The sequence below is a fragment of the Caretta caretta genome, chromosome 3, assembly GCF_965140235.1.
Source record: "Caretta caretta isolate rCarCar2 chromosome 3, rCarCar1.hap1, whole genome shotgun sequence".
Taxonomy (NCBI): domain Eukaryota; kingdom Metazoa; phylum Chordata; order Testudines; family Cheloniidae; genus Caretta; species Caretta caretta.
The window spans coordinates 40,706,410-40,732,738 of record NC_134208.1 but is presented as its reverse complement, the minus strand read 5'-3'; the positions used below and the strand labels follow the sequence as shown (position 1 = coordinate 40,732,738).

The window sequence follows — 26,329 nt, the reverse complement described above, 5'->3', positions numbered from 1 at the left end:
AAAACCGTAGCTAAGATTTAACAATTAGCATACCAGCAGCACTGCACTCAAGGAGTTAGTTGGTGCGCCAGAAGAAATTCTCAGCTATAACAGTTTGTTTCTGCTCATCTAAACACTGAATATCAAGTTAATACAGGTCCCACCAACAGCACACTCACTGACCATGTGATAGATTTTTTTTAAACACATAAAAATAAAGGGCTTGTTATTGAGTAACTGTTTTTAAAAAAAAGTCTGAACCCTGTTGTTCACTTTTAAGGACATGAGTTTTTGAATTCAAGTTTGCAAAACTGAGTATGTACTTCTGGTTTTCTGGGGAAAATGAGCATGATTGTGGAAAATCAGTTTAGTCATGCACAACAACAACAGTATTAATCCAACACACAATTGTACACAGAGATAGTGAAGTCCTCAGTTTGCCACATAAGGCCACTGAACATCTGTTTTATGCTTTTCCTTTATTTGGTCTAACTTTTTATAAAGTGCATGGAAAAAGCACTGCAACTAGAACGGTAGCTTTTTGTAAAAAGAACACAAAAACGTCAAAACAAACCTCTCAGGATGGCTAACAAATCAATACAAGCAGATGAAAAATGTTCTTATGAACTGGATTGTTTCATTAGTTGCAACACCCCAAGACTCATCACATCAGACACCATCTTTAAATCTCCTGAATACAGTTATTAGCTTCTCCTCCCCACCTCAAAATGTAGAAAGCTTTGTTTTGCTTTTCAGAAACTATTCTGAACAGATAAAGTGCTGAAAAATTAAGCTGCTAGTGCATAATCATGCTTCTGAGTTTTGTAAAATGGATGGACATGGATCCATCATGGCCAGTATTTTGGATTACTTTTGACAGAGAGGTTCCAGATAGCTGAGTTAGAAGATAAAATGTAAGAGGAAAATTGTTTAATAGCAATAAGGGTAATAGAATATGAGGTTTTTCCTCCAGTAATGGACTCTTTGCTTCGAAGAGTAAAACCCTCAGATTCACATCAATGCTTATTTAGGTAAATCCTACATCTCATCTTAGTGTTAATCTGGCACTGAAAAATAAATATCATTGGTGCATATGTTTGCATTAATGTTATTGCCTAATTATCCTTGTTTCAAAAGTAGTATTTATTCACTTCACCTGTTAAAAAAGAGCCTCTCTTTGTACTCTGAGTTACAATAAACATGAAAATGTGACCCTTTACAGATTAAGTCATTTTCATTTACATTATCCAATGTCCTTTTTTTCCAAATAATGTCTTCAAGTGCCTCATCAGTGTTTCATATCCCATATTACACTGGCAAACACAAAAACTGAACAAAAAGCAAATATTTCCATTTTTACTGTAATGGAATATTTGTCATTTAAGATAATTTCCTTCTGCCTGGAGCGTGTACTGTGCTTTACTCAGTTTAATTTGATTCATTTTGGTATCTAGCACAGCAAAGTGTGAGTGTTTCTTGTGTTAGCATCATTTCTAATACCATGTTCAATCTACTGTTACCCATACAAATGAACTAACAGACTAAACAGATCACTTGAGTCAAGCCTGTGCACTATCAGCTTTGAAAATGATTAAGAAAATAGAAACACACTCACCCTCAGGCTCACCACAGAGTGTACACTGTGACTCTGAAAAGAAAAAAGAAGAGAGATAAAAGTCATTTCTTCTGCTCATATTTGAGATCATTACTTCTGCTCAAGAGATACCAAATCACAATCATTTACAAATGTAACTCAAACTGGCAGTACTCAAACTGTGCATGAATGAGAAGTATCACAAGAATGATAGCTAGGACCAATGGTCCATTTAGCTCAGTATCTTCTTTTTCGACAGTGACCAATGCCACATGCTTCAGAGGGAATGAACAGAACAGGGAAATTATCAAGTGATCCATCCTCTGTCATCCAGTCCCAGCATCTGGCAGTCAGAGTATGGGGTTGCATCCCTGACCATCTTGGCTAATAGCTATTGATGGACCTATCCTCCATGAACTTATCTAATTCTATTTTGAAACCCTATTATACTTTTGGCCTTCACAACATCAACTGATCACAAGTTCCACAGATTGACTGTGCATTGTGTGAAGAAGTACTTCCTTTAGTTTGCTTTAAATCTGCTGCCGATAAATTTCATTGGGTGACCCCTGATTCTTGTATTATGTGAAGGGGTAAACAAACACTTCTTTATTCACTTTCTCCATACCACTCATGATTTCATAGATCTCTATCATATCTCCCTTTACTTGTCTCTTTTCCAAACTGACCAGTCCTAGTTTTTTAATCTCTCCTCCTATGAAAGCTGTTCCGTACCCTTCATTATTTTTGTTGTTCTTCTCTGCACCTTTTCAATTTTTAATATATCTTTTTTATATGGGGTAACCAGAACTGCATGCAGTATTCAAGATGTGGCCATACCATGAATTTATATAATGGCATTATGATATTTACTGTCTTAGTATCCAACCCTTTCTTAATGCTTCCTAACATTCAGTTAAGCTTTTTTGAACGATGCTGCACACTGTGTGGATATTTTTCCAAAAACTACCCACAACTCCAAGATTTTTTTCTTGTGTGGTAATAGCAAAATTGAAACCTCATAATTTTGTATGTATAGTTGGGGTGGTGTTTTCCAATGTGCATTACTTTGCATTTATCATCATTGAATTTCATCTGACATTTTGTTGTCTAGTCACCCAGTTTTGTGAGATCCCTTTGTTAAATCCAAAGGGAACGGCAAAGAGTTAACTATCTTGAGCAACTTTGTGTTGTCTGCAAACTGTGCCCCCTCACTGTTTACCCCTTTTTCCAGATCATTTATGAAAATACTGAACAGCAGCAGTACCTGTGGGACACTGCTATTTATCTTGGTTCATTCTGAAAACTGATCACATATTCCTACCCTTTATTTCCTGTCTTTTAATCAGTTATTGATCTTCACGAGAACTTTCCCTCTTATCCCATGACTGCTTGCTTTCTTAAGTCTTTGGTGAGGGATCTTGTCAAAGGCTTTCTGAAGTTCAAGTACACGATAGCCACTGGATCACCCTAGTCCACCAGCTTGTTGAACCCTTCAAAGAATTCTATTAGATTGGTGAGGCATGATTTCCCTTTATAAAGCCATGTTGACTCTTCCCCATCAAATTGTGTTCCTCTATCTGTCTGATAATTCTGTTCCTTTACAATAGATTCAACCGCTTTGCCTGGGACTGATGTTAGGCTTACCAGCCTGTAATTGCCAGGATCTTCTCTGGAGCCTCTCTTAAAAATTGGGGTCACATTAGCTATCCTCCAGCCATCTGATAAAGAAGCTAAATTTAAGAAGTACCACAGTTCATATTTCCTCAATTTCATATTTGAGTTTCTTTAGAATTCTTGGGTGAATACCATCTGGTCCTGGTGATTTACTACTGTTTAGTTTGATTAATTTGTTCCAAAACATCCTCTATTGACACCTCAATCTGGGACCATTCTTCAGATTTGTCACTTAAAAAGAATGGCTCAAGTGTGGGAATCTCCTTCAGATCATCTACAGTGAAGACTGATGCAAAGAATTCATTTAGCTTCTCTGCATCATCCATGTCTTCCTTCAACAGCACCTCAATCATCCAGCAGCCCCACTGACTGTTTGGTAGGCTTTCTGCTTCTGATGTACTTAATTATTTTGTTGTTAGAATTTGAAGAGCAACTAGCAAAAGACTTTTACCTTATTATACACTTATTATACACTTGAGTTACCAGAGTTTATGCTCCTTTCTATTTTCCTCAGTACAGTATGTATGACTTTCAGTTTTTAAAGGATGTCTTTTTGCCTCTGCCACTTGTACTTTGTTTAGCCATGGTGTCATTTTTGGTCCTTTTACTGTTTTTTTTTATTTGGGGTATACATTTAATTTGAGCCTCTATTATGGTGTTAAAAAGTTTCCATGCAGTTTGCAGGCATTTCATTCGCATGACTGTTCATTTCAATTTCTGCTTAACTAGCTTCCTCATTTTTGTCTAGTTCCCCTTTCTGAAATGAAATGCTACTGTGGTCAGTTTCTGGTATTTCCCCTTCCCCTCGCCCCAGGATATTAAATTTGATTACACTTTGGTCACTATTACTGAGCAGTTCAGTTATATTCACCTCTTGGACCACATCCTGTACTCCATTTAGGATTAAATCCTAAACTCCCCTTGTGGATTCCAGGATTAGCTGCTCCAAGAAGCAGTCATTAATGGTGTCTAGAAATTTTAACTCTGCATCCCATCTTGAGGTGGCTTGTATCCACTCAAATATGGGGATTGTTGAAATCCCCCATTACTGAGTTTGCTATTTTTATAGCCTCTTTAATCACAATTACCGTCACCATCCCAGTCACGAGGTTGATAGTATGATTCTACGGTACAGTTTGATTCATTTAATATCTTGACTATGTTTTCTTTCACATATAGTGCCACTCACCTACTAGCACAACCTACTCTGTAATTCCTATATATTTTGTACCCTGGTATTACTGTGTCCCATTGATTATCATTGTTCCACCAAAGTTTCTGTGATGCCTATTATATCAATAGCCTCATTTAATACCAGGCATTCAAGCCCACCCATCTTAGTATTTAGACTTCTAGTATTTGTATACAAGCACTCATAAAATTTTTCACTTTTTAATTGTCTGCCTCCATGTGGTATAACTGAATGTGACTCCTTTGTTTGATTGTTTCTCTTCTCTTGTACTTAATCAATTTCTATTGTCTCCTCTTTATCAGGATATAGAGAATCCCTGTTAATAGATCTTCTCCAATGGAATGTCTGTCGGACTCATATGCTCCTCTGCACCAGTCAGCATTCCCCCAGACAGTTTAAAATTTCTTCTACCTTTTTCATTTTACATGCCAGCAATCTTGTTCCATTTTGGTTTAGGTGGAGCCCATCCTTCATGTATAGGCTCTTTCTCCCCCAAAAGGTTCCTGGGTTCCTAATAAACCTAAAACCCTCCTGCCTACATCATCATCTCATCTACTCACTGAGACCCTAAAGTTCTGCCTAACTGTCCCTGAGCATGGAACTGGAAGCATTTCAGTGAATACCAACATGGAGGTCCTGGACTTTAATCTCTTACCTAAATTTGGCCTCCAGGTCCTCCTACCTTTCCCCTATGTCACTGGTACCTACATGTACCATGGTCACTGGCTACTTCCCAGCACTGCACGTAAGTCTGTCTCGATGTCTTGAGAAATTCATGACCTTCGCACCCTACAGGCAAGTCGCCATGAGAGTCTCCCGGTCAACATAAACTCAGCTATCTGTATGTCTCATGATCAAATTCCCCATTACTATTACCTGACTTCCTAGTAACTGTGATTCCCTCCTGTGGAGAGATATCCTCTTGCTCAGAGGATATCATGATATCTGGAAGGTGAGTTCCAACTATGGGATCATTTCCCTCCTCTTCAGTTTGATGTTCTCCTTTCCCAAGACTTTCATCCTCCTTAACAGCAGAGAGGCTGTCAGACTGCGGGTTGGATTGCTCTATTGTGTCCCTGAAAGTCTCACTCCATTTTTATTACACCAAAATTGCAAAAATTACTTTTAATGAAAATAAAGTTCTGTACAAGGAATTTTTTAAAAATAGGTTTTACTCAAATGTTTAAACAATGACAGATTTGACTCTCAGTTACAGCCATGAAATCCCATAGATTCTAGTGTAGTGCAAGGGTGTAACTAAAAACATTTGGTACCTTAATATTTTGGATAGGGAAAACTGCATGTAGTCATTGGCATCTGAATATATAATGTGCTCTTAACTTTATTACTTAGAATAATAAATAATAATGGGGGCAGAGTTTACACTCTTTTCTTCCAGAAGGTTTCTAAATTCTCTGGGTCAAGTCCTGCAAATTAGTGAATAATATGAGTTATGCCCCTCATTAAAATATTCAGCAATAACACTAAGGAATAAAGACCCCTGATGCTTCTGTCCCTCATGTACATATCCCCAATGCAGTGTTTGGCAAAGCATGCGAGCCCCCCTAGTCACACCTACAACATGCTCCTTTCCTCCTCTCTGAATTTCTCTGTGGGGAAATGCCAATGAGTTCTGCTCCTCAGCAAGGAGGGGAATGCAGAGACTTCTTACAAAAGATTCCTTCTTCCTGATATCTCAGCGCGTGCTCTCTCTCTCTCTCTCTCTCACACACACACACACAGAGTCAAGGTTCCTCCCCCACTCTGAACTCTAGGGTACAGATGTGGGGACCTGCATGAAAAACCTCCTAAGCTTATCTTTACCAGCTTAGGTCAAAACTTCCCCAAGGTACAAAATATTCCACCCGTTGTCCTTGGACTGGCCGCTACCACCACCAAACTAATACTGGTTACTGGGGAAGAGCTGTTTGGACGCGTCTTTCCCCCCAAAATACTTCCCAAAACCTTGCACCCCACTTCCTGGACAAGGTTTAGTAAAAAGCCTCACCAATTTGCCTAGGTGACTACAGACCCAGACCCTTGGATCTTAAGAACAATGAACAATCCTCCCAACACTTGCACCCCCCCTTTCCTGGGAAATGTTGGATAAAAAGCCTCACCAATTTGCATAGGTGACCACAGACCCAAACCCTTGGATCTGAGAACAATGAAAAAGCATTCAGTTTCTTACAAGAAGACTTTTAATAAAAATAGAAGTAAATAGAAATGAAGAAATCCCCCCTGTAAAATCAGGATGGTAGATATCTTGCAGGGTAATTAGATTCAAAAACATAGAGAACCCCTCTAGGCAAAACCTTAAGTTACAAAAAAGATACACAGACAGAAATAGTTATTCTATTCAGCACAATTCTTTTCTCAGCCATTTAAAGAAATCATCATCTAACACATACCTAGCTAGATTACTTACTAAAAGTTCTAAGACTCCATTCCTGGTCTATCCCCGACAAAGAAGCCAGCATATAGACATTAGACTGACACACAGACCCTTTGTTTCTCTCCCTCCTCCCAGCTTTTGAAAGTATCTTGTCTCCTCATTGGTCATTTTGGTCAGGTGCCAGCGAGGTTACCTTTAGCTTCTTAACTCTTTACAGGTGAGAGGAGCTTTCCCCTGGCCAGGAAGGATTTCAAAGGGGTTTACCCTTCCCTTTATATTTATGGACACACACACACACACACACAGTGTTTCAGCTGAGTTTTCACCCTTACTTGGCAATGAAGGGCTGCCTGTGATTAGGCTGTTTGTCTTACATGTGTTTTGTATAGCAAACACAAAAAAATCTGTCCCCTGAAATACCACTACCTCTGGTGTGGTGATTGTATCAAATTGTGGGATAACTCTATAATGTAGGACAAAACCTGAAAAATACCATTATCAGTTGAAATCACAGGGAGTAATTAAATCAGTGGAATATAATGACATTGAAGTAGCCCATTAACATCTCTACTCGTAACTATATAGCACCATATACTTAATGGCCACAAACAGAGCCTCTGCTTATTTCCCAGATGAAACGTGGCAGAGAGACTGCTACAGCCATACTTAGACAGAAGTTCAATACTGACTCACAAACACTGCCATACACTGAATCACCATCCCAGAAACTTTTTTTTAAAACTATCCGCATATGTTGATAAGATTTAATCTGCAAATCTACATTTTCAGATTGTCCCTTTAAAAAAAAAAAAAAACAACCACCCTCTTCTCCTTGCCAAAATAATGCCACTCCAAGTAAGTATTTTTAAGATGCTCTGCAAATAAATAAGAATAAATTGCATATCGGCAACAAGTACAGCATAGACATAGCCACATGAGTGAGATTTCAAGTCTCCAAGCACAAAAATAAATGTGAACCAATGTCTTAATACTAAAAGTTTAGCAACTAATGTACTCATCCTCTCAGTGGCATATGTTACAGCCTTGACTATGCTTTATCTAGGTAGATGTTACATAAATGAACCGCAGCATTCTCCCCCTCGGCCTCTGCCTCCACCTTTTAAAAGTTTGTTTCCATCAGAATCACATGTAAGTGGTTTTGGTGATGCATATTTTAATTTTCAGTTGGCAGACACAACTTCTAAAATGTCAATAAAAAAGTATTCATTTAAATCAACCCATAACAGTATTTGTACTGTAACAACAAGGAACCTCAGAACTTATTCCATAATTCATCCCTTTTATTCCCTTGCCTTTTATTGACTTAACTCTTCCATTGCATTTTGTCCTTTTAGGCCCTGATACCACAAACACTTAAACGAGTATTTAACTTTAAAGCATTAGCACATGTTGACTAATATGTAAAGACTACTTACATGTGTAATTAAATAATTAAGAACAAGACAATAAAATGATATGTTAAAACAAGTTTATTTAATTTTATTTCATATTTCTCATTTTTGTTATAGTAATGTGAACAATCTGTCTGATGGGTGGCAAAGTCAGATACACTGATAAGCAGTTCCTTCTGGAAAACTCTCGAAACCGATATTTTTTTTTTTTAAATACACGTCCTTAAGCAGTAATGGAAGAACCTCAAGAGAGTTTCAACATGACTGATTGAGACACTGCGCCCAAAGTACATTAGCTTGACTAAATTATCTCATCTTCTTTGACTTAAGGGCCCAATCCAATTTCTACTGAATGGCAAATAGTGGACGGGATTTAAAATCCCCTAGAAGCTGTTAGTCTTGACATTAAGGAAGAACCACCTCTGTGTAGGAAAAGGGGCATGGGGGCTGAATTGATTACCAGCTTGACATTTACGGTGAATCCATGATATTATCCAATTTATAGAAGTCTCTCTCAAGACAGAGAGCTAAGCCTGACAAGGCAATCAGAATTTTACAACAGGAAACCAGCAAGCCCTTCCTATATTTTAACACTGTCAGTTGGGTGTAACATGGGAAACAGATGTTTGAGAAGAAAAAGAAGGAAGTTAACAGTGTAAGTAATTAACAGTGCAGTTGGTGGATGGACCAGAAGACTAAACAAAAGGTAAAACAATGTCAAAGATAGTGACATATGTTGTGTGCAGTTTAGTAAGGGAATGATGCTGACAAACATGTTGAGGGTCTCTAAAGCACAGAGGTGGACATACTGCCTGCCTCAGTGCCAGGACCGGCTCCAGGCACCAGCGTTCCAAGCAGGTGCTTGGGGCGGTAGTTAGAAAGGGACAGCAGTGTTTCCGCGGCGGCAGCAAATCGGCGGCAGCTTCTCCCTTTTGCCATCCGCGGTGGCAGTTTTTTTCACTGCTTGGGGCGGCAAAAACTGTAGAGGCGGCCCTACTCAGTGCCACTACCAGTGGAAAGTTAGAAAACATGTACCAGAGTAAAGCTTAAAAAACAATTTAAATCAGGTGAGACAGGCTTGTTTCTGGGTCCCTGATGGGTGAATGATGCAAGGGGCAGCTCAGAAGATCTCCTTTTCTTTTAAAAAAAAAAATACAGGAGTACTTGTGACCTTAGAGACTAACCAATTTATTTGAGCATAAGCTTTCGTGAGCTACATCCGATGAAGTGAGCTGTAGCTCACGAAAGCTTATGCTCAAATAAATTGGTTAGTCTCTAAGGTGCCACAAGTACTCCTTTTCTTTTTGCAAATACACAGACTAACACAGCTGCTACTCTGAAACCTTTTTTTTTTAAGTCTTTCTTCAGGTTTCATTGAGAGAGGCAGCATGGCCATTCATAGCTGCTTATACTGACCTCTGGGAAAGAATGGGCTCCAGACTCAGAACTTCTGGCTCATTTGCTGACCCTGTGTGTTCTATTAATGATTGCTATTCTGGTTTGTAGGCTTTCACAGCATGACCAATGTGGTGGTCTCATTATTCTCAAGAATTCTCAGCAATGTCTTCCAAAGGTCCTCATTCACTGATGTAATCACCATTCACTGATGGCATCACCATCCTCTTCCTCCCCTGTTTCTAGTGCATCATAGTACCAGTTTGTTTGGCCAATATTGCTACAGGATTGCTGTAAATCTGTAGCAGAGTATCTACTCTAATAGCACACATTGAAAAATAAGGCTCAATCACCATGGCTAGTGCCAAGTGGAGCTTTCATCTCAAGACTTCACTGGCGCTTTCTTCCCCGATTTGTTAGTTTCAGGTCCTTGCTATAAGCAAGTCATAAGCTTCCTCCTTCACCTCTCAGCACACTAAGAGAAGGCTGACTGGGGATTTTCATTTTGAAATTCTCAATTCTTGCCCTGCTGAGAATGAAAAACACTTGAATTGACTGATGTCTCTGTGTGGATTGGGAGGAAGCAGACTAAGTGGATGCTGATGATCCATAAGTGATCTTATGCTTACGAATTTCCTTTATTCCAACCAGCTACTTGTGAAGCACCAGGTCTCCTTAAAGTTCTGCTTGGCTCAATCACAAAAATAAAAACAATACTTGTTCTATTAGACATGTGAATAAGAAAATGTTTGAGACACTGTATCACGTGATTATTGTTCATTAGAGTACAATTCATTCTAAGAGGTCTCAGTAGTGATTGTATGTTTGAAGATCCAGCATAACTATAGTAAGGTTTCTGTGGATATCCATTTGAGAAAAACCTTGAAGGCCACACTGGCTTTGCTGGTATGCATGGCAGGACATAATGTATTAGTATGCTACCTATGAGAGAATGAACGATATTCTGTTTGGTATTCACAATAGTACTGTTCTAAAATTAGATCCACTAAGTTTTGAATGACCACACAAAAATACACATTATGGTTGTGTGTACATATGTATCTATAAAAACCAAGGACTTGAAATCTCATTTAAAAGTTATTTCTTAAAAAAGTCTTTCAACTTTTTTTTCCTCAGCTAGATCTAATATCTAGGAAGGGAAGATTTCTCTGGGAGGTGGGTCCATATTTCAGTGTTCTCTCTCCTGTCGGTCAATTAGCCCTCAATTCTGTGAGCACTCACATGTGAGTTGCCTGATTAAAGGAAGTATTTGTGACAGGGTCATTCCTGGGCTCCTAACAAATTACTTCTGGGTCCCTGGCCAGGTGCAAAAGACAAAACTGTTTTAATTTGGCTGTTCCCCCTTCCAGTGAAGCACCATTTGAAGCAGTCATACTCAGAAACAAACAAGCAAATCACTCATAGCAACTCAAAACAATAGTTCCATGTCAAACCTACCTTCCCTCAGGAAGGTTCTGTCAGGCAGGAGTCTACTCAGTTCCTGGCCCTAGCCAGGCTGCTCTCAAGGAACGGAAGCTGAAGAACTGCTCTCCCTCCCAGCCAGCTCCTAACTGAGCTGGATCCTCCTTTCTCACCTGCCTCTCTAAGCCCGATACCTATTGCACATGGAGCAGGGCAGAGCTGATTGAGCCACCAGCAGATAGTTAACCCTTTACAGTGTTTTTATACCCCATCACAGTATTATGTTAAATATCATGTATTAAATCTACTTGGGGAGTTGAAGGAAGTGTTTCCCACTGCTGATACTGGTCCTTTCACCAGGTTCACAAGAGCTATAGATAGATACCTAGATACAGATTAGCACCTTATTTGTTGTTCCTCTCTTGACCTGAGATTCTCAATTCAGTCTTTAATTCCACCCCCCCCTTCATAGAATATCAGGGTTGGAAGGGTCCTCAGGAGGTCATCTACTCCAACCCCCTGCTCAAAGCAGGACCGATCCCCAATTAAATCATCCCAGCCAGGGCTTTGTCAAGCCTGACCTTAAAAATATCTAAGGAAGGAGATTCCACCACCTCCCTAGGTAACGCATTCCAGTGTTTCACCACCCTCTTAGTGAAAAAGTTTTTCCCAATATCCAACCTAAATCTCCCCCACTGCAACTTGAGACCATTACTCCTTGTCCTGTCATCCGCTACCACTGAGAATAGTCTAGATCCATCCTCTTTGGAACCACTTTTCAGGTAGTTGAAAGCAGCTATCAAATCTCCCCTCATTCTTCTCTTCCGTAGACTAAACAATCCCAGTTCCCTCAGCCTCTCCTCATAAGTCATGTGTTCCAGTCCCCTAATCAGTTTTGTTGCCCTCTGCTGGACTCTCTCCAATTTTTCCACATCCTTCTTGTAGTGTGGGGCCCAAAACTGGACACAGTACTCCAGATGAGGCCTCAATGTCGAATAGAGGGAAACGATCACATCCCCCGATCTGCTGGCAATGCCCCTACTTATACATCCCAAAATGCCATTGGCCTTCTTGGCTACAAGGGCACACTGTTGACTCATATCCAGCTTCTTGTCCACTGTAACCCCTAGGTCCTTTTCTGCAGAACTGCTGCCTAGCCATTCGGTCCCTAGTCTGTAGCGGTGCAGTGGATTCTTCCGTCTTAAGTGCAGGACTCTGCACTTGTCCTTGTTGAACCTCATCAGATTTCTTTTGGCCCAATTCTCCAATTTGTCTAGGTCCCTCTGTATCCTCTCTCTACCCTCCAGCATATCTACCACTCCTCCCAGTTTAGTGTCGTCTGCAAACTTGCTGAGGGTGCAATCCACACCATCCTCCAGATCATTAAGGAAGATATTGAACAAAACCGGCCCCAGGACAGACCCTTGGGGCATTCCGCTTGATACTGGCTGCCAACTAGACATGGAGCCATTGATCACTACCCATTGAGCCCAACAATCTAGCCAATTTTCTACCCACCTTATAGTACATTCATCCAGCCCATACTTCCTTAACTTGCTGACAAGAATACTGTGGGAGACTGTGTCGAAAGCTTTGCGAAAGTCAAGGAACAACACGTCCACTGCTTTCCCTTCATCCACAGAACCAGTTATCTCATCATAGAAGGCAATTAGATTAGTCAGGCATGACTTGCCCTTGGTGAATCCATGCTGACTGTTCCTGATCACTTTCCTCTCCTCAAAGTGCTTCAGAATTGATTCCTTGAGGATCTGTCCATGATTTTTCCGGGTACTCAGGTGAGGCTGACTGGCCTGTAGTTCCCAGGATCCTCCTTCTTCCCTTTTTTAAAGACTGGCACTACATTAGCCTTTTTCCAGTCATCTGGGACCTCCCCCGATCGCCATGAGTTTTCAAAGATAACGGCCAATGGCTCTGCAATCACATCCGCCAACTCCTTTAGCACTCTCGGATGCAACGCATCCAGCCCCATGGACTTGTGGACGTCCAGCTTTTCTAAATAGTCCCGAACCACTTCTTTCTCCACAGAGGGCTGGTCACCTCCTCCCCATATTGTGCTGCCCAGTGCAGTAGTCTGCACTTGCAGTAGCTGACCTTGTTCGTGAAGACAGAGGCAAAAAAAGCATTGAGTACATTAGCTTTTTCCACATCCTTTGTCACTAGGTTGCCTCCCTCATTCAGTAAGGGGCCCACACTTTTTGACTTTCTTCTTGTTGCCAACATACCTGAAGAAACCCTTCTTGTTACTCTTAACATCTCTTGCTAGCTGCAACTCCAGGTGTGATTTGGCCTTCCTGATTTCACTCCTGCAAGCCTGAGCAACATTTCACTCCTGCATGCCCTTAGTACACTGTTGGAGACATATGGCTAACTAAGGTCCTCTCAATCTTATGAACACTTAATGTGAGCAACTTCTATTGGACTAATAATAGTTATGATTAGTTCATGGTTTTAAAGTGATTTGAAGTGGTGTATCTCCACACTGTGTGCAAGGACTAAGTATTATTTTTGGAATAAGCATGAAGTAGATAGCTAACATTTTTTGCCTTCACACTGACTTTAATTTCTCCTTGTTTTGACATCAAAAGAAATAATATAAAAAAGTAACAGCTGAATCATGAAAAGCAAAAAACTCGGAGTTATATTTATCCTTATATTTCAGCATAATGATTTACAAAAGAAAATATGCCAAAAAGGCCAAATATTACTGTTTGTGAAACAGAACATTCATTTGTTACACATAGCACACACCACAATTATGATTTGTTATGCCATAAACTGAACTCAAATGGCCAAGTTCATACATTCAACATGTAATACAAATAGTTTTACAGAGCCATAGATTTTAAAGCCAGGTGAGAGCATCATCATAATCTAATCTGACCTCCTCTGTAACAAAGGTCAGAACTTCACCCAATAATTTCTGCATCGGGTCCATAACTTCTATTGGGCTATAGCACATATTTTAGAAAGCTATCCAGCCTTCATTAAAGATTGCAAATGATGGAGAATCTACCATGTCTCTAGGTTTGCTTCAATGGTTAATTACTCTCAGTGTTAAAAATGCATCTTATTTTTAGTCTGAATTTATCTAGCTTGCACTAAAAGTGCATCATAAAATAGACACAACAATCTTCTTCCTATAAAGTAGTATAGGCTAGCCAAGACTTTCAGAAGTGAATAGTGATTTTGGCACTTAAACCGAAGCGCCTCAGAGGATGGATGGTCAGAATGTTCTAAACTGCTGTTCCACCAACACTGATATACAGTAACTCCTCACTTAACGTTGTAGTGATGTTCCTGAAAAATCTGACTTTAAGCAAAATGATGTTAAGCAAATACAATTTCCCCATAAGAATTCATGTAAATGGGGGGGTTAGGTTCCAGGGAAATTTTCTTCACCAGGCAAAAGATTTTATATATATATAAAATATATACACACACACAGTATAAGTTTTAAACAATTTAATACTGTACAGAGCAATGATGATGATTGTGAAGCTTGGTTGAGGTGGTGCAGTCAGAGGGTGGGATATTTCCCAGGGAATGCCTTATTGCTAAATGATGAGCTAAATGATGAACTAGAACAGCTGAGCCCTCAAGGGTTAACACATTGTTGTTAATGTAGCCTCACACTCTACAAGGCAGCACAAATGGAGGGAGGGAGACAGCATGGCAGACAGAGACACACCCCCTGTGTGTGTGAGAGAGAGATGCACATTGCCCCTTTAAGAATGCAGACTCCACTCTAAGTACATTGCCTTTTTAAGTAGATCAACAAGTTGAGACAGCCCCTGCTGCCAGCACGCTCCCTCTGTCCTGAGCTCTGTTGTGTTTCCGTCCCTGCTATGGAAATGGGGTAAGCAAGGGGCAGGAGCAGACCCTGACATTAGCTTCCCTCTTCCCCACCCCTGCACAGCAAGCAGGAGGCTCCCGGGAGCAGCTCCAAGGCAGAGGGCAGGAGCAGCACATGGTAGTGGGGGGAGGGACAGCTTTTTCACTTTGGCTCTCTGCTCTTTTCTATCTACTGTCTATCTTTGTGCTTTTATCTCTATCATTATCCTTAACTATGAATTTAACAGCGATAATACTAATTTTTCATCACTTTTAAAGACGCTTATTTGTCTTAATTTGTTTCAGTGACAGTAAATGCCTCAAAAGAAAGGTCTTCTCTTGGGAATGATGAACGTCCTCAAGCACAATTTCACATTCTCCATCTTACTTATTCTTAGCGTATGCACAATGTGCTTTAGGTGGCACATGACCAGGATTCATCAACATTTTTGGTCTTCTGGTGGATCATTAGCTTTCCTGGCTGAGGCCAGGTACTGACAGGGAGTGCAACATGAACGTTGATCCCACTATTTGATTCCTATTAGCCTACATAGTCCATAATCTGAGTGTGATCCATGACCTTGAACTTTTCTCATCCTACTGTATCTCCTCTTTCTGAAAACCTACCTATCACTATCACTGCAACATATGTCACTGTCCTGTGTCCTGACTCCATCTCTGCTAAATCATCATTCGCATTCTTGTCTTGACTCATGCAACATTCTTCTCCATGTGGGTCTCCCCATGCTCCACCATGTGCAGAATGCTGCTCTCAGCCTTCTCTCAAGTAAAGAGAAGGATGGCCACACAAGCCCATATTCAAACTCATTCTTTGCAGGATCTAGCTCAGAGTTGGTCTCCTTTTTTATAAAAAAATCTTCCTACCTATTAAGGAGGGATGGTCTTGTGATGAAAGCATCATGATGGAACTCAGCAGATCAGGGTTTTGTTATATCTTTTCTGTGTGATCATGGACTAATCATTTAACCTCTCTCCATCTCAGCTTCCTGTCAGTAAAATACTGACTACAATACTTCCCTGCCTCATAAGAGTGTTTGTGATGTAAAATTCCATAGCACATGAGGTGATCCAATACACTGATGAGCATTCTAAATGAGACTACAAATAAAATATTTCACAGACCGTGTGTGTGGGTCTCTCTCTCTCTCTCTCCTCCACTTCCCTATACCCTCACTCTCTGTGTAACACCAGTCTTTTCTGTCTCTCCCTCATGTGATCTGACCACTGTTGATTTGAAGAAACAACTTCTCTTCTGCTGCTCCTGTCTTCTGGAATAACCTTCCTGAATCTCTCTGCCTCAACCACACTCCATCTCATTTTAAACCTCAGCTACAAACATGTGTAGTCTCTCTTGCTTATATTTCTTAAAATTTCCTCTCTTCCAGTTACTACCTAACTCTGTAGGTCACAGGTTTGAATGAAAGAAGCTATAAAAATAAAGTATTATTGCACGGCACTGTGCATGTCACACTGATGAAGAAGGGAGTTCATAGGATTTTGAAAATACACAAATTTACAGAACAGCAAAAACCCATAAGCTACGTAATATAACTGAACACCACTGCTGAAAATCAGAATTCCAAGCATTACAAGAAGAATGGAGATTATTTCTGTTATGGAGTGAAATATAGTTGTCCTCCCAGTAAAATATAGTTTTCTTTGTTAGAACATAAATCTTTGGAATAAAACAAAATCAAGTAGGAATTCCAGTAAACTTTAAAAATCCATTCTAACATTAGCATTTAATACTTCAAATTTTCATTTCACTGATATCAGAGGAAGAAGGGTGCTGCAACTGTTTGTAATGCAATAGTATTACCATCAGTATGTGTCTACCCTGATGTCACTGAAATGGAATTTACAATTCTTTCTGTGCCATTTAAAGAGAAATAAAGTATCTTGGGATTTAGTGAAGCTAGTAGATAAGGCACAATTTAGGGGTGTGCTGAGAGACCATTAGTCATTTTCAGGATTTTGGTCCAATATTTGTATCTAAACACAACTATGAATAGTGTCCATTAAAGCTGATTGTATTATGAATTGTGTTTCATTCTCTATTTTATGTCTCCCTATTTATGACTCACTATTTTATCTACGATCCCTCTTCTTTTCTTTATTTGGAGCTCTCTCAGCCTGTTGATTTCACACTGTAGCACAGTGCCCTCAGATGAAATGCAAATATGACAGACCTGTGGAATAAATCCAAAAGATTTTGTGGTGTCCCCCAGGACTCTAATTTCACAACTAGCATGTTTGATTCACTCCAAAGATCGAGTGAGTCCTTCTGACAGTTTCCTAGTTCAAAATGAATGTGTGAGCATTTCCTGCCCTATGCTCACATATCCACATAACTAAGAGAGAGGTCTCATCTCACACAGATATCCATAGGCAGAATTTTTAATCTCTACAAAAGTGTCTTTAGGGATCAATTGAATGAAATGGTGCAAGTACAGAACACTTTGTGAATGCAGGGGTGTCTCGTGACACAAGGTTTCACCAGATCCAGGACTCAGTCCTATTTTTATAGTAAGGGCACTATTAGCCTTATCCAAAGCCCACTGAAGTCAGTGGAAAGGGTCCTGTTTTACCTCCCTGTCATGCAGCCAAGAAGTGGTAAGAATAACTGTGCCAGCATCACTTCCTAATACTATTTAACTATTTCTTATTGATTTTGAGTGTGTTCATGCAAACACTGCAAACAAAAAAACCAGACTCCAGAGAATATTTAAAATATACCAGGGATTAAATAGGAACTTGGCTTATTTCTATGAACAGTCATAGAAGAGACAAATCTGAACAGATTCAGATAAGTTATGCAGTCAAATAAATAATAAAATTTCTATTTTAAAAGACCTTTCCTGAAAAGCACTGCACTAACATTTAAATGCAACAGCCAAACATCAAAGTATCACAAAGAAGGTATATAAAAATTGAATGATACTAGCTATTTAGAATCATTGTGACTGTAAGCCAATAAATGCATTTCATCCCTGTGGACCCATTTCTACAAAAACACTTATTACTGAGCACATTGCTTGCTTCCAAGAATAATCTCCTTCATTGCTAGTCTAACTCTGACCCTTCCTTCTGTTCATTTACAGTGTGGGCACTCTTGAATGGGGTGTGTAGTTCCTGCCAAAAGGAAAAGACTTCTGGAATATCTTAGACCTTCCACATCAGTCAATTCTGTTCGCTATCTTCAATTATTTAGATAATGGCATAGAGAGTACGTTTGTAAAGTTTGCGGATTATATCAATCTGGGAGGGGTTGCAAGTGCTTTGGAGAATAGGATTAAAATTCAAAACGATCTGGACAAATGGAGAAATGGTCTGAAGTAAACAGAATGCAATTCAATAAGGACAAATGCAAAGTACTCCTATTAGGAAGGAACAATTAGTTGCACACATACAAAATGAGAAATGACTGCCTGTGGATAGATCTGGGTGTCATAGTGGGCCACAAGCTAAATATGAGTTAACATTTAACACTATTGCAAAAAAAAGTGAGCATCATTCTGGGATGTGTTAGCAGGAGTGTTGTAAGCAAAACACAAGAAGTAATTCTCTACTCTGCACTGATTAGGCCTCAAATGTAGTACCATGTCCAGTTCTGGGCATATTTCAGGAAAGATGTGGACAAATTGGAGAAAGTTCAAAGAAGAACAACAAGAATGGTTGAAGGTCTAGAGAACATGACCTGTGAGGGAAGATTGAAAAAACCGGGTTTGTTTAGACTGGAGAAGAGAAGACTGAGAGGCAACCTGATAACACTTTTCCAGTAAATAAGAGGTTGTTACAAGGAGGAGGGAGGTAAATAGTTCTTGTTAATCTCTGAGGATAGGACATGAAGCAATGGGTTTAAATTGCAGCAAGGACGGTTTAGGTTGGAGATTAGGAAAAACTTCCTGACTGTCAGGGTAGTTAAACTGTGGAATATATTGCCTAGGGAGATTGTGGAATCTCTATCATTGGAGATTTGTAAGAGCAGGTTAGACAAATGTGTCAGAGATGGTTTAGATCAGAGGTTCAGGACCCCTCAGGGGGTCACAAGGTTATTACATGGGGGGTCGCGAGCTGTCAGCCTCTACCCCAAACCCTGCTTTGCCTCCAGCATTTATAATGGTGTTAAATATACAATAAAGTGTTTTTAATTTATAAGGGGGGGGGGTCACACGCAGAGGCTAGCTATGTGAAAGGGTTTACTAGTACAAAAGTTTGAGAACCACTGGTCTAGATAATACTTAGCCCTGCAATGAGTGCAGAGGACTGGACTAGTCCCTTCCAGTCCTACGATTCAGCAGGACTCCTAATGACAGCAAGCTCTATACCCACAAGGATCAGGCCCTAAGGATAGAAAACAAAATACCGACTGCAAAGATGGTCAAGAGCTGAAGAGAAAAGGAAAGACCTACTGGCTATATTAGATTAGCAGCTGAACTATATCAGGAAAGATGGCCCAAGTGGGGTGAATGAGTTAAAAATAAATTACAGACATAACTTTTATAACATACATATGTATTCTTATTGTGACTCACATCTTACTTTACTTCAACCACACTATACTCTTTTCTTGTATATACCACCTTCCCTTTTGCTGCTTACATAAAACAATAACTTTGTACAGTCAATTCTGTTAATCTTTAATAAAAACTAGAAACTAAGAATCCACAGTGGCATCAGCAAAAATAAATGGGGAGAGTGTGGAAATGGAATAGAACAACAAAAATGGAAAGTACTTCTTAAAAAGAACTGTGGTCAGTCAATTTTTAGAAAGGGGGAAGGAATAAGGGACAGATGAATGAAGCAGATATTTGTGTGACCAAAATGGTGAATCAATTTATACCTAGAGTCAGGAGTACCACCAAACATACTCCATCTCCATCCCCCTTTTATTTCTTTATTTTCAGTCTGTCTGCTGCATCTACTGGTTTGGTTTTGCTGCTGGTTTTACTGTTAGCTATTAAAGGATATGCAGAAGAATATACACATGATATCCCCCTCCCACCCAGCAGTGCAAGGGGGGACATCATGAGACAGAAATTGCAACAATTAAACTGACTACAGAGAATGTGCTGTCAAATACACAATAAGCAAGCTCTACTCTCTCATATTTTAGTTATAGTAATCTTAGATGTTCCTTGTAACAATAGCCAGTACAAAGTTTCCAGATGAAGACATGATTTCCAAGTTGAAAATGTTCCACCTAGCCAGGATGGTCAAGACCCAGGACGGCAGATCAAAGACATATGGGATCCCAGAAAATCACTATCATATAGGTTAAAATCCACTTTGAACCCAACCAGGTGTAGTGCTAAGAGCTTAAGGTTCTTCTGAAGATGGAATAATAAAAGGAAAAAATTAAAGGATTTTGGCTAAGGTTATCAGTTAAAAACTGCAACATAAAAACATTTGAGAGAAGAGATAAAGGTTTTATAGTGAAATGTCCAAAAGCATATAAATGGCCGATGGGACCACTAAGAAAATAAGAAAAACACAATTATATAAAACTTCTTTCCTTGTCAAGATTCTAGTCAGGAAAATATCAAAGTAGTTTTTGACAATTATATTTGAGAGGGACGGGGACTAAAACAATATACAATGAAAACAGAATATAAAATGGCCATTAGAGAGAGGAGCCTAAAGCAGAAAAAACTCAACAACTTTGCAATGTTCCAAAAACTTGACAACTAACTTCACAATATCCTTTAAAACAAATGAAATGACAAACAATAAGACGTACGCAGCAATCACTAACACCTAACATTGTATTTTTATCGGGGTGAAATAGTTAATGCTCAAACCATTGCCAGAATGCATTGGCAGTGCTTTCACAGCAGATCTTTCACTATAAAGTGAGTGGCTGGGTCATTACACATATTGAATCTATTTCCCTATGTTAAGTACCCTCACACCTTCTTGTCAACTGTCTAAATGGGCCATCTTGATTATCACTACAAAAAAGTGTTTTTTTTTCCTCCTGCTGATAATTGCTCACCTTAATTAGCCTCTTACAGTTTGTATGGCAACTTCCACCTTCTCTGTATGTGTGTGTATATATATATATATCTATCTTCTTACTATATGTTCCATTCTATTCTATAGAGCAGTTCACATGCTCTATGCATCTGACGAAGTGGGCTGTAGCCCACAAAAGCTTATGCTTTAATAAATTTGTTAGTCTCTAAGGTGCCACAAGTACTCCTGTTCTTTTTATAAAGTTACGTTATAGTTGATAAGCAATAGTAAATAATTGCTCAACCTGTACTTCAAATTCATTTCCAGAATTGGCATTCCTAAAGGTTTGAGAAATAAAATACTTATGATCGCCCACCAAAAAAAAAAGTATATTTTATTTAAAACAAATCAAAAGAAGTGAAAACCTGCTGTTGATGCAGTTTACCAGAAAGAGAAAAGGACTGGTAAACAGCAGACATCTAATCTGAGTTGAGTCAAGAACTCATGACGTGACTTTGAGCAAGTCCTTTGATCTCCTTATATCTCATTTAACTAAATCATGAACCTGGATTCTGCTTTTAAGAGAAGCTTCTAAATGTAAGTACATTATGACTACTGACTCAAAAGATCAGATATTAGAATAAATCAGGAGCTATGTATGACTTCACGGTTGCCACTAGGCTGCACACCATGGCTACTTGGGACTCCACTACTGCAGTGGGAATAGACTACAGCAGCGGTTCTCAAACTTCAGCAACCAGAGGACCCACATTTTGATTTAAAAATTTTTGAGGATCCCCAAGCCTCCGTGCTCAGCCCTTGCCCTGCCCCTTCTCTGAGGCCCTGCCCCCCTGCTCACTCCATCCCCTCTCCCTCCATCACTCGCTCTCCCCCACCCTCTCTCACTTTCGACAGGCTGGGGCAGGGAGTTAAGGTGCAGGAGGGGGTGCAGGGTGAGAGCTCTGGGAGGGAGTTTGGGTGTGGGGTGCAGGCTCTGGGCTGGGGCAGGGATTTGGGGTGTGGGAGGAGTTGAGGGGTGCAGCGGCAGATCCCTCTGGCAGCGGCTCTTAGGTGGTGGTGGAGGTCAGAAAGTCTTCGTGTGCTGCCCCAGCAGCTCCTAGTGGCCTCAGTTCCCAGCAAATGGGAGCTGTGGAGTTGGTGCTTGGGGTGGAAGCAGCACGCAGAGCCCCCTGCCTCCTCTCCTCCCCGGGGCCACAGGGACATGCTGGGCGCTTCCGGGTGCGGCACAGAGCCAGGGCAGGTAGGAAGCCTGTTCCCTGGTATGCTGGGAGGGAGGGAGGGAGGGGAAGGAGTTTTTAAGCGGGATCCACGGACCACTTGGAGTACCCTCAGGGACACCCAGGGGCCCACAGACCCAGTTTGAGAAATGCTGGACTACAGATTTGCCTGCTTCAAAAGCACAGCCCCACACCACTAGAATTAATGGAAACTCTCTTAGCAGTAGACAGACAATCTATAAAGACACATATCTGATAAGTTCTGGATAGCAGCCTGCTCCAAAGCACCCTGAAGTCAACAAGACGCTTTTCACTGACTTCAGTGTGCCTTGGATCAGATATTACACACAGCAGAGTGCAGTAGTACACATACAACCTAGTTATTCATTACTATTTAATCATGGACTATCTTCTAAACTAAGCATCCTGTACATATATTACTTTGGAGGTCATTCTCCATCAACAAATTAAAAATTCTGTGCACAATATTTTACAATTCTGCAAAATTCTGCAAATTTTATTTGTCAAATAAATGTGGAGGCTACAGCATGGCATTGAGGAACATAGGCCACTGGCTGCACAGAGGTGGGATATGACTAAGGCATTTATATTCTCTGGGAGGATAGGGATCTCAGAATGGGCAATAGTACTGTTGTGGAATTCTCTACTCACCTCTGGGGCACCTCCATATGGCTGCATCTGGGGAATAGTTCCATCCAGTATGACAACCCTCTCTATCTCTTGTTCATACTGTTGCCTCTCTCATGTTCCAGGAGTTGCAGTACTTCCTCTTTGAGACTCGGGATGCTCCCTCTTCATGGTTTGGCCCTCTGGCCAGATCACTGTAGTCTTCCCCCATCTGGGGTATCAAAGTCTCACTAGACTGGCTGACCTCATCCCCAGCAGTCCTCCACTTCAAGGCTATGCCACTCCCTTACTGGCTAGTAGGGTAACTTGGGCCCACCCTCTACTCCAGGTCCCAGCCCAGGGGCCTTACAATCAGCAGTCAAGGTCTGCTCTATCTCAAATGCTGCCATTTTCTCTGGGCTCCTTCCTATTCTGCATCTAGCAGCTTCATTCTCCACTACCTCTCTGGGTAACCCTTCCTTCAGGGCCTGGATTCCAGGGTGTCTCCTACTGCATTTCTTCCTTTCCCTGTGTAAGCCCAGAGAATGACTGTAAGCTTTCATGCTGAAGCCTCCATTGGTCCTCACTTCCTGGCCACATATCAGCCTCACTGCTCCTACACAGCTGGGCTCAGCACATCCTCAATCAGTGCTCCCCTATGAAACCTAATTTTCCCTCAGGTGTGGCCTATCAGATTACTTAACCCATTCTGAGCCACATTAACCCTTTCCAGGCTGGTGTGGCGTGAACACCCCATCACAGGTACAAACAAGGAAAGGGAGTAATAAGCACAGCTCTGCTGAAATCAATGGAGATACTTGATGGAGGTAAATTGGTGTATCTGGCCCAACCTCGGCCACTTTGCAGATGATAATACAATTATAGACAGAAGCAATAATTTAAAAGAATGCCATCAGATTTAAAAGGAGTTGGATTATTTTTGTGATTGGATGAACAGATGGTGAATGCAGTTTAATGCAGAAAAATGTGAGATAATTAGCATGGGAGCCAGGCATCAAGTTAGAGAATATGTACTAAATGGACATCTTCTCCTGCGTGCTGATGAAGAAAAGAATTTGGAGGCTATTGTGAACAAATAATTGAAACTATCAGACCAGTTCACAGCTGCTGTAAGAGGCAAGATGATAATAGGTTATATTAATAGATGCAATATGAAATAAAAGAGGTTATATTATTAATGCCCAACACACTTGTTAAGAACCATCTGGAATGTACAGATCTGGCAAGGGCTGAAGTGGGTAGAAAGGAAGTGGTGTTACTGCTCAAAAGCATAATCCTGCAAACAGATCCACAAGTGCAGGTTTTTATTCCTGTGCAGAGTCCCACTGAAATCAACAGGGCTCCATCTTTGCAAGATTCATATTCCCATGATTACTCATTTGCCAAACACATATTCTCCAGTATCACTTATCTGATGGTTTGGTAGCAGCAATTTGGGGTGGAGGATCTGGGTGATGCCTCTGGAAATGCATGCAATTTTAGGACCTGGAGCCTGTAAACTCTTACCAATGTGAGTAGCTTAATCATCTCACCCAAGTGAGCACTGTTAGTCATAACACATGTGAGTCAAGTTAGTCGTGTAGGTGTTTGCGGGATGGACTGGGTACTTCATACAAAGATGGCCATAGAATATTCAGTTTTGGTCAAGTCTTGCACCAACCACAGAAATCATTTGGAGTTTTGACACTGATTTCATTGTCACTATGTTAACTATGGCATTTAACAATGACTATCAGTCATTATATTAATGATAATTTGATCAAATAATCTGATTAATTTAATCTATAATATTTATTAAAGTTTCCTTTAATTGTGTTTGACTCTTAGTTTATTAAAATTATATTAAATGATCAGCATTTGATTTGATATCTTATCCAGTGCAAGAACACAGATAGGAGAACTATATGCCAAGATCCAAGATAGCTTGTTTATATTCACAAAAAGTCTAGTACTGATAATCTGCAGAGCTCTAGAAACAATTGGAAATAAGAATTTTCTCATAATAACCCCCCATTTTATCCAAAGAAGAAATATTCTGAAGGAAAAAAACCCCCAGAAGAGTCAGAGGAAAAAAGACATGTTTCTTATGGGCATTTGTTAAGATAAAAAGCTCCAATCCTGCAGAGTGATCTGCCCACACAGCCCCTTACACCTACACAGAGTAACATTGACTTTTTAAACATTTTTTATTAATCAAGATTGAGAATCTTTGGCCCAGAATTTTAAGAAAACTGAATCTTTAAATTATTGAATTTCAGCATATTCTCAAAGGGCTTGCTTGTCTTTTGGCTTACACTCCCCCACAAGGCTGTAAGGAAGAGTAAAACCTTCCCCTTATGCTTCTCTATGGGTTACCTAGATCTTGGATTCAGATGTGCAGGAGCAAACAGATGCTTTGTGCCTGCTACTTCCCACCTGCTCCTTCCCCATACCCAGAGCAAGTGAGTGAGAAGTGAGTGGAGCCTTGTTTTCATTACCAATGCACTAGGGATCAGTGGAAATGAACCAACAAGGGGGAGAGTAGTGATTTCTGCTGGTATTGCCCACTATTCTTCAGCTATTGGTGCACCTATGTAGCCGAGTTGGTTAAAAAAAAAAAACACACCGGAATTTCCATGTCAGGGAAAATTTCAATATTTGACATTTGCTTTCATCCTGAATTGAGACATAGTCAAAATGTTAAATTTTTGTGGAATTATACATTTTGACATTCCTGAATTGAACTACATTGAAACATTTCATTTTGGCTCAGTGCAACATGGAACCGAGTCTGTTTGTGTTGCCACAGTGCCTCATGGGAGTTGTGATTCAGGTGCCTCAAGCCCCCATTCTCTTCTATAGTCTGGGCTTCCTAGCTAGACTGCATCTCCCATGATGCACCAGGCATGTGACGCCTATAATGTGCCATAGCATTTTGGAAGACTGTAGGCCAGCCAGAGAGTTTGGCCAATAGACAGACAGAACCAAAGGGGTGCAGGCTGCAGTAAAGGTTAAAAACCACAATTTATACAGTATAATTGCGCTTACTGCTTTTGATTAAACTCTTTGTCTTTTTTCTAACTTAATTATCGTCTTATGCACAGATGGGGAAGCAGGACACAATTTTTTAAAATAAAAAAAACGAATTGGAAAAAAAAATCCTTGTGGGCCACTACAGGCTACCTTGTTTCTTTATTACACTTCCAACTTGGGCAATCAGAGCAAGGCTCTCCTTTCTCCTGGTCACTACCCATGTCTGTCACACAATTGCTCTCTCCACCGACATGGGCAACCAGACAGACTGTTCTAAAATGGAAAAGCAAACTCCTCTTCCTCACAGACTCAGGTTAGTGACAAGGAGCAGAATGTTTGACTACTATAAAAATACATTACAAAGCATTCAAACATTTAAAACCTACCCATAAAAGAACCTCAGATGCATTATAATGCCCTTTTAAGTGCTCCCTTACTTGTTTCTAGTAGATATTATGAAGTGATGGGGTTTGATGTTTGTTTTGTTTTACTGTCTGGGCAATTTATTGCTGCATAGTTTTTCAAAGAAAAAATGAG

The 26,329-nt window shown here is 40.2% G+C and overlaps 1 protein-coding gene across 6 annotated transcripts in view; it reads right to left on the bottom strand.

Moving 5' to 3' along the window:
• DLGAP2 (DLG associated protein 2) overlaps positions 1-26,329 on the bottom strand; it is a 701,029-nt gene that overhangs the window by 344,715 nt on the left and 329,985 nt on the right. For all 6 annotated transcript variants that reach the window (XM_048845341.2, XM_048845340.2, XM_048845342.2 and 3 more), the window contains one exon: positions 1,595-1,627. In XM_048845341.2, the coding sequence (XP_048701298.1) occupies positions 1,595-1,627 (33 nt within the window). The remainder of the gene's footprint in view (positions 1-1,594; positions 1,628-26,329) is intronic.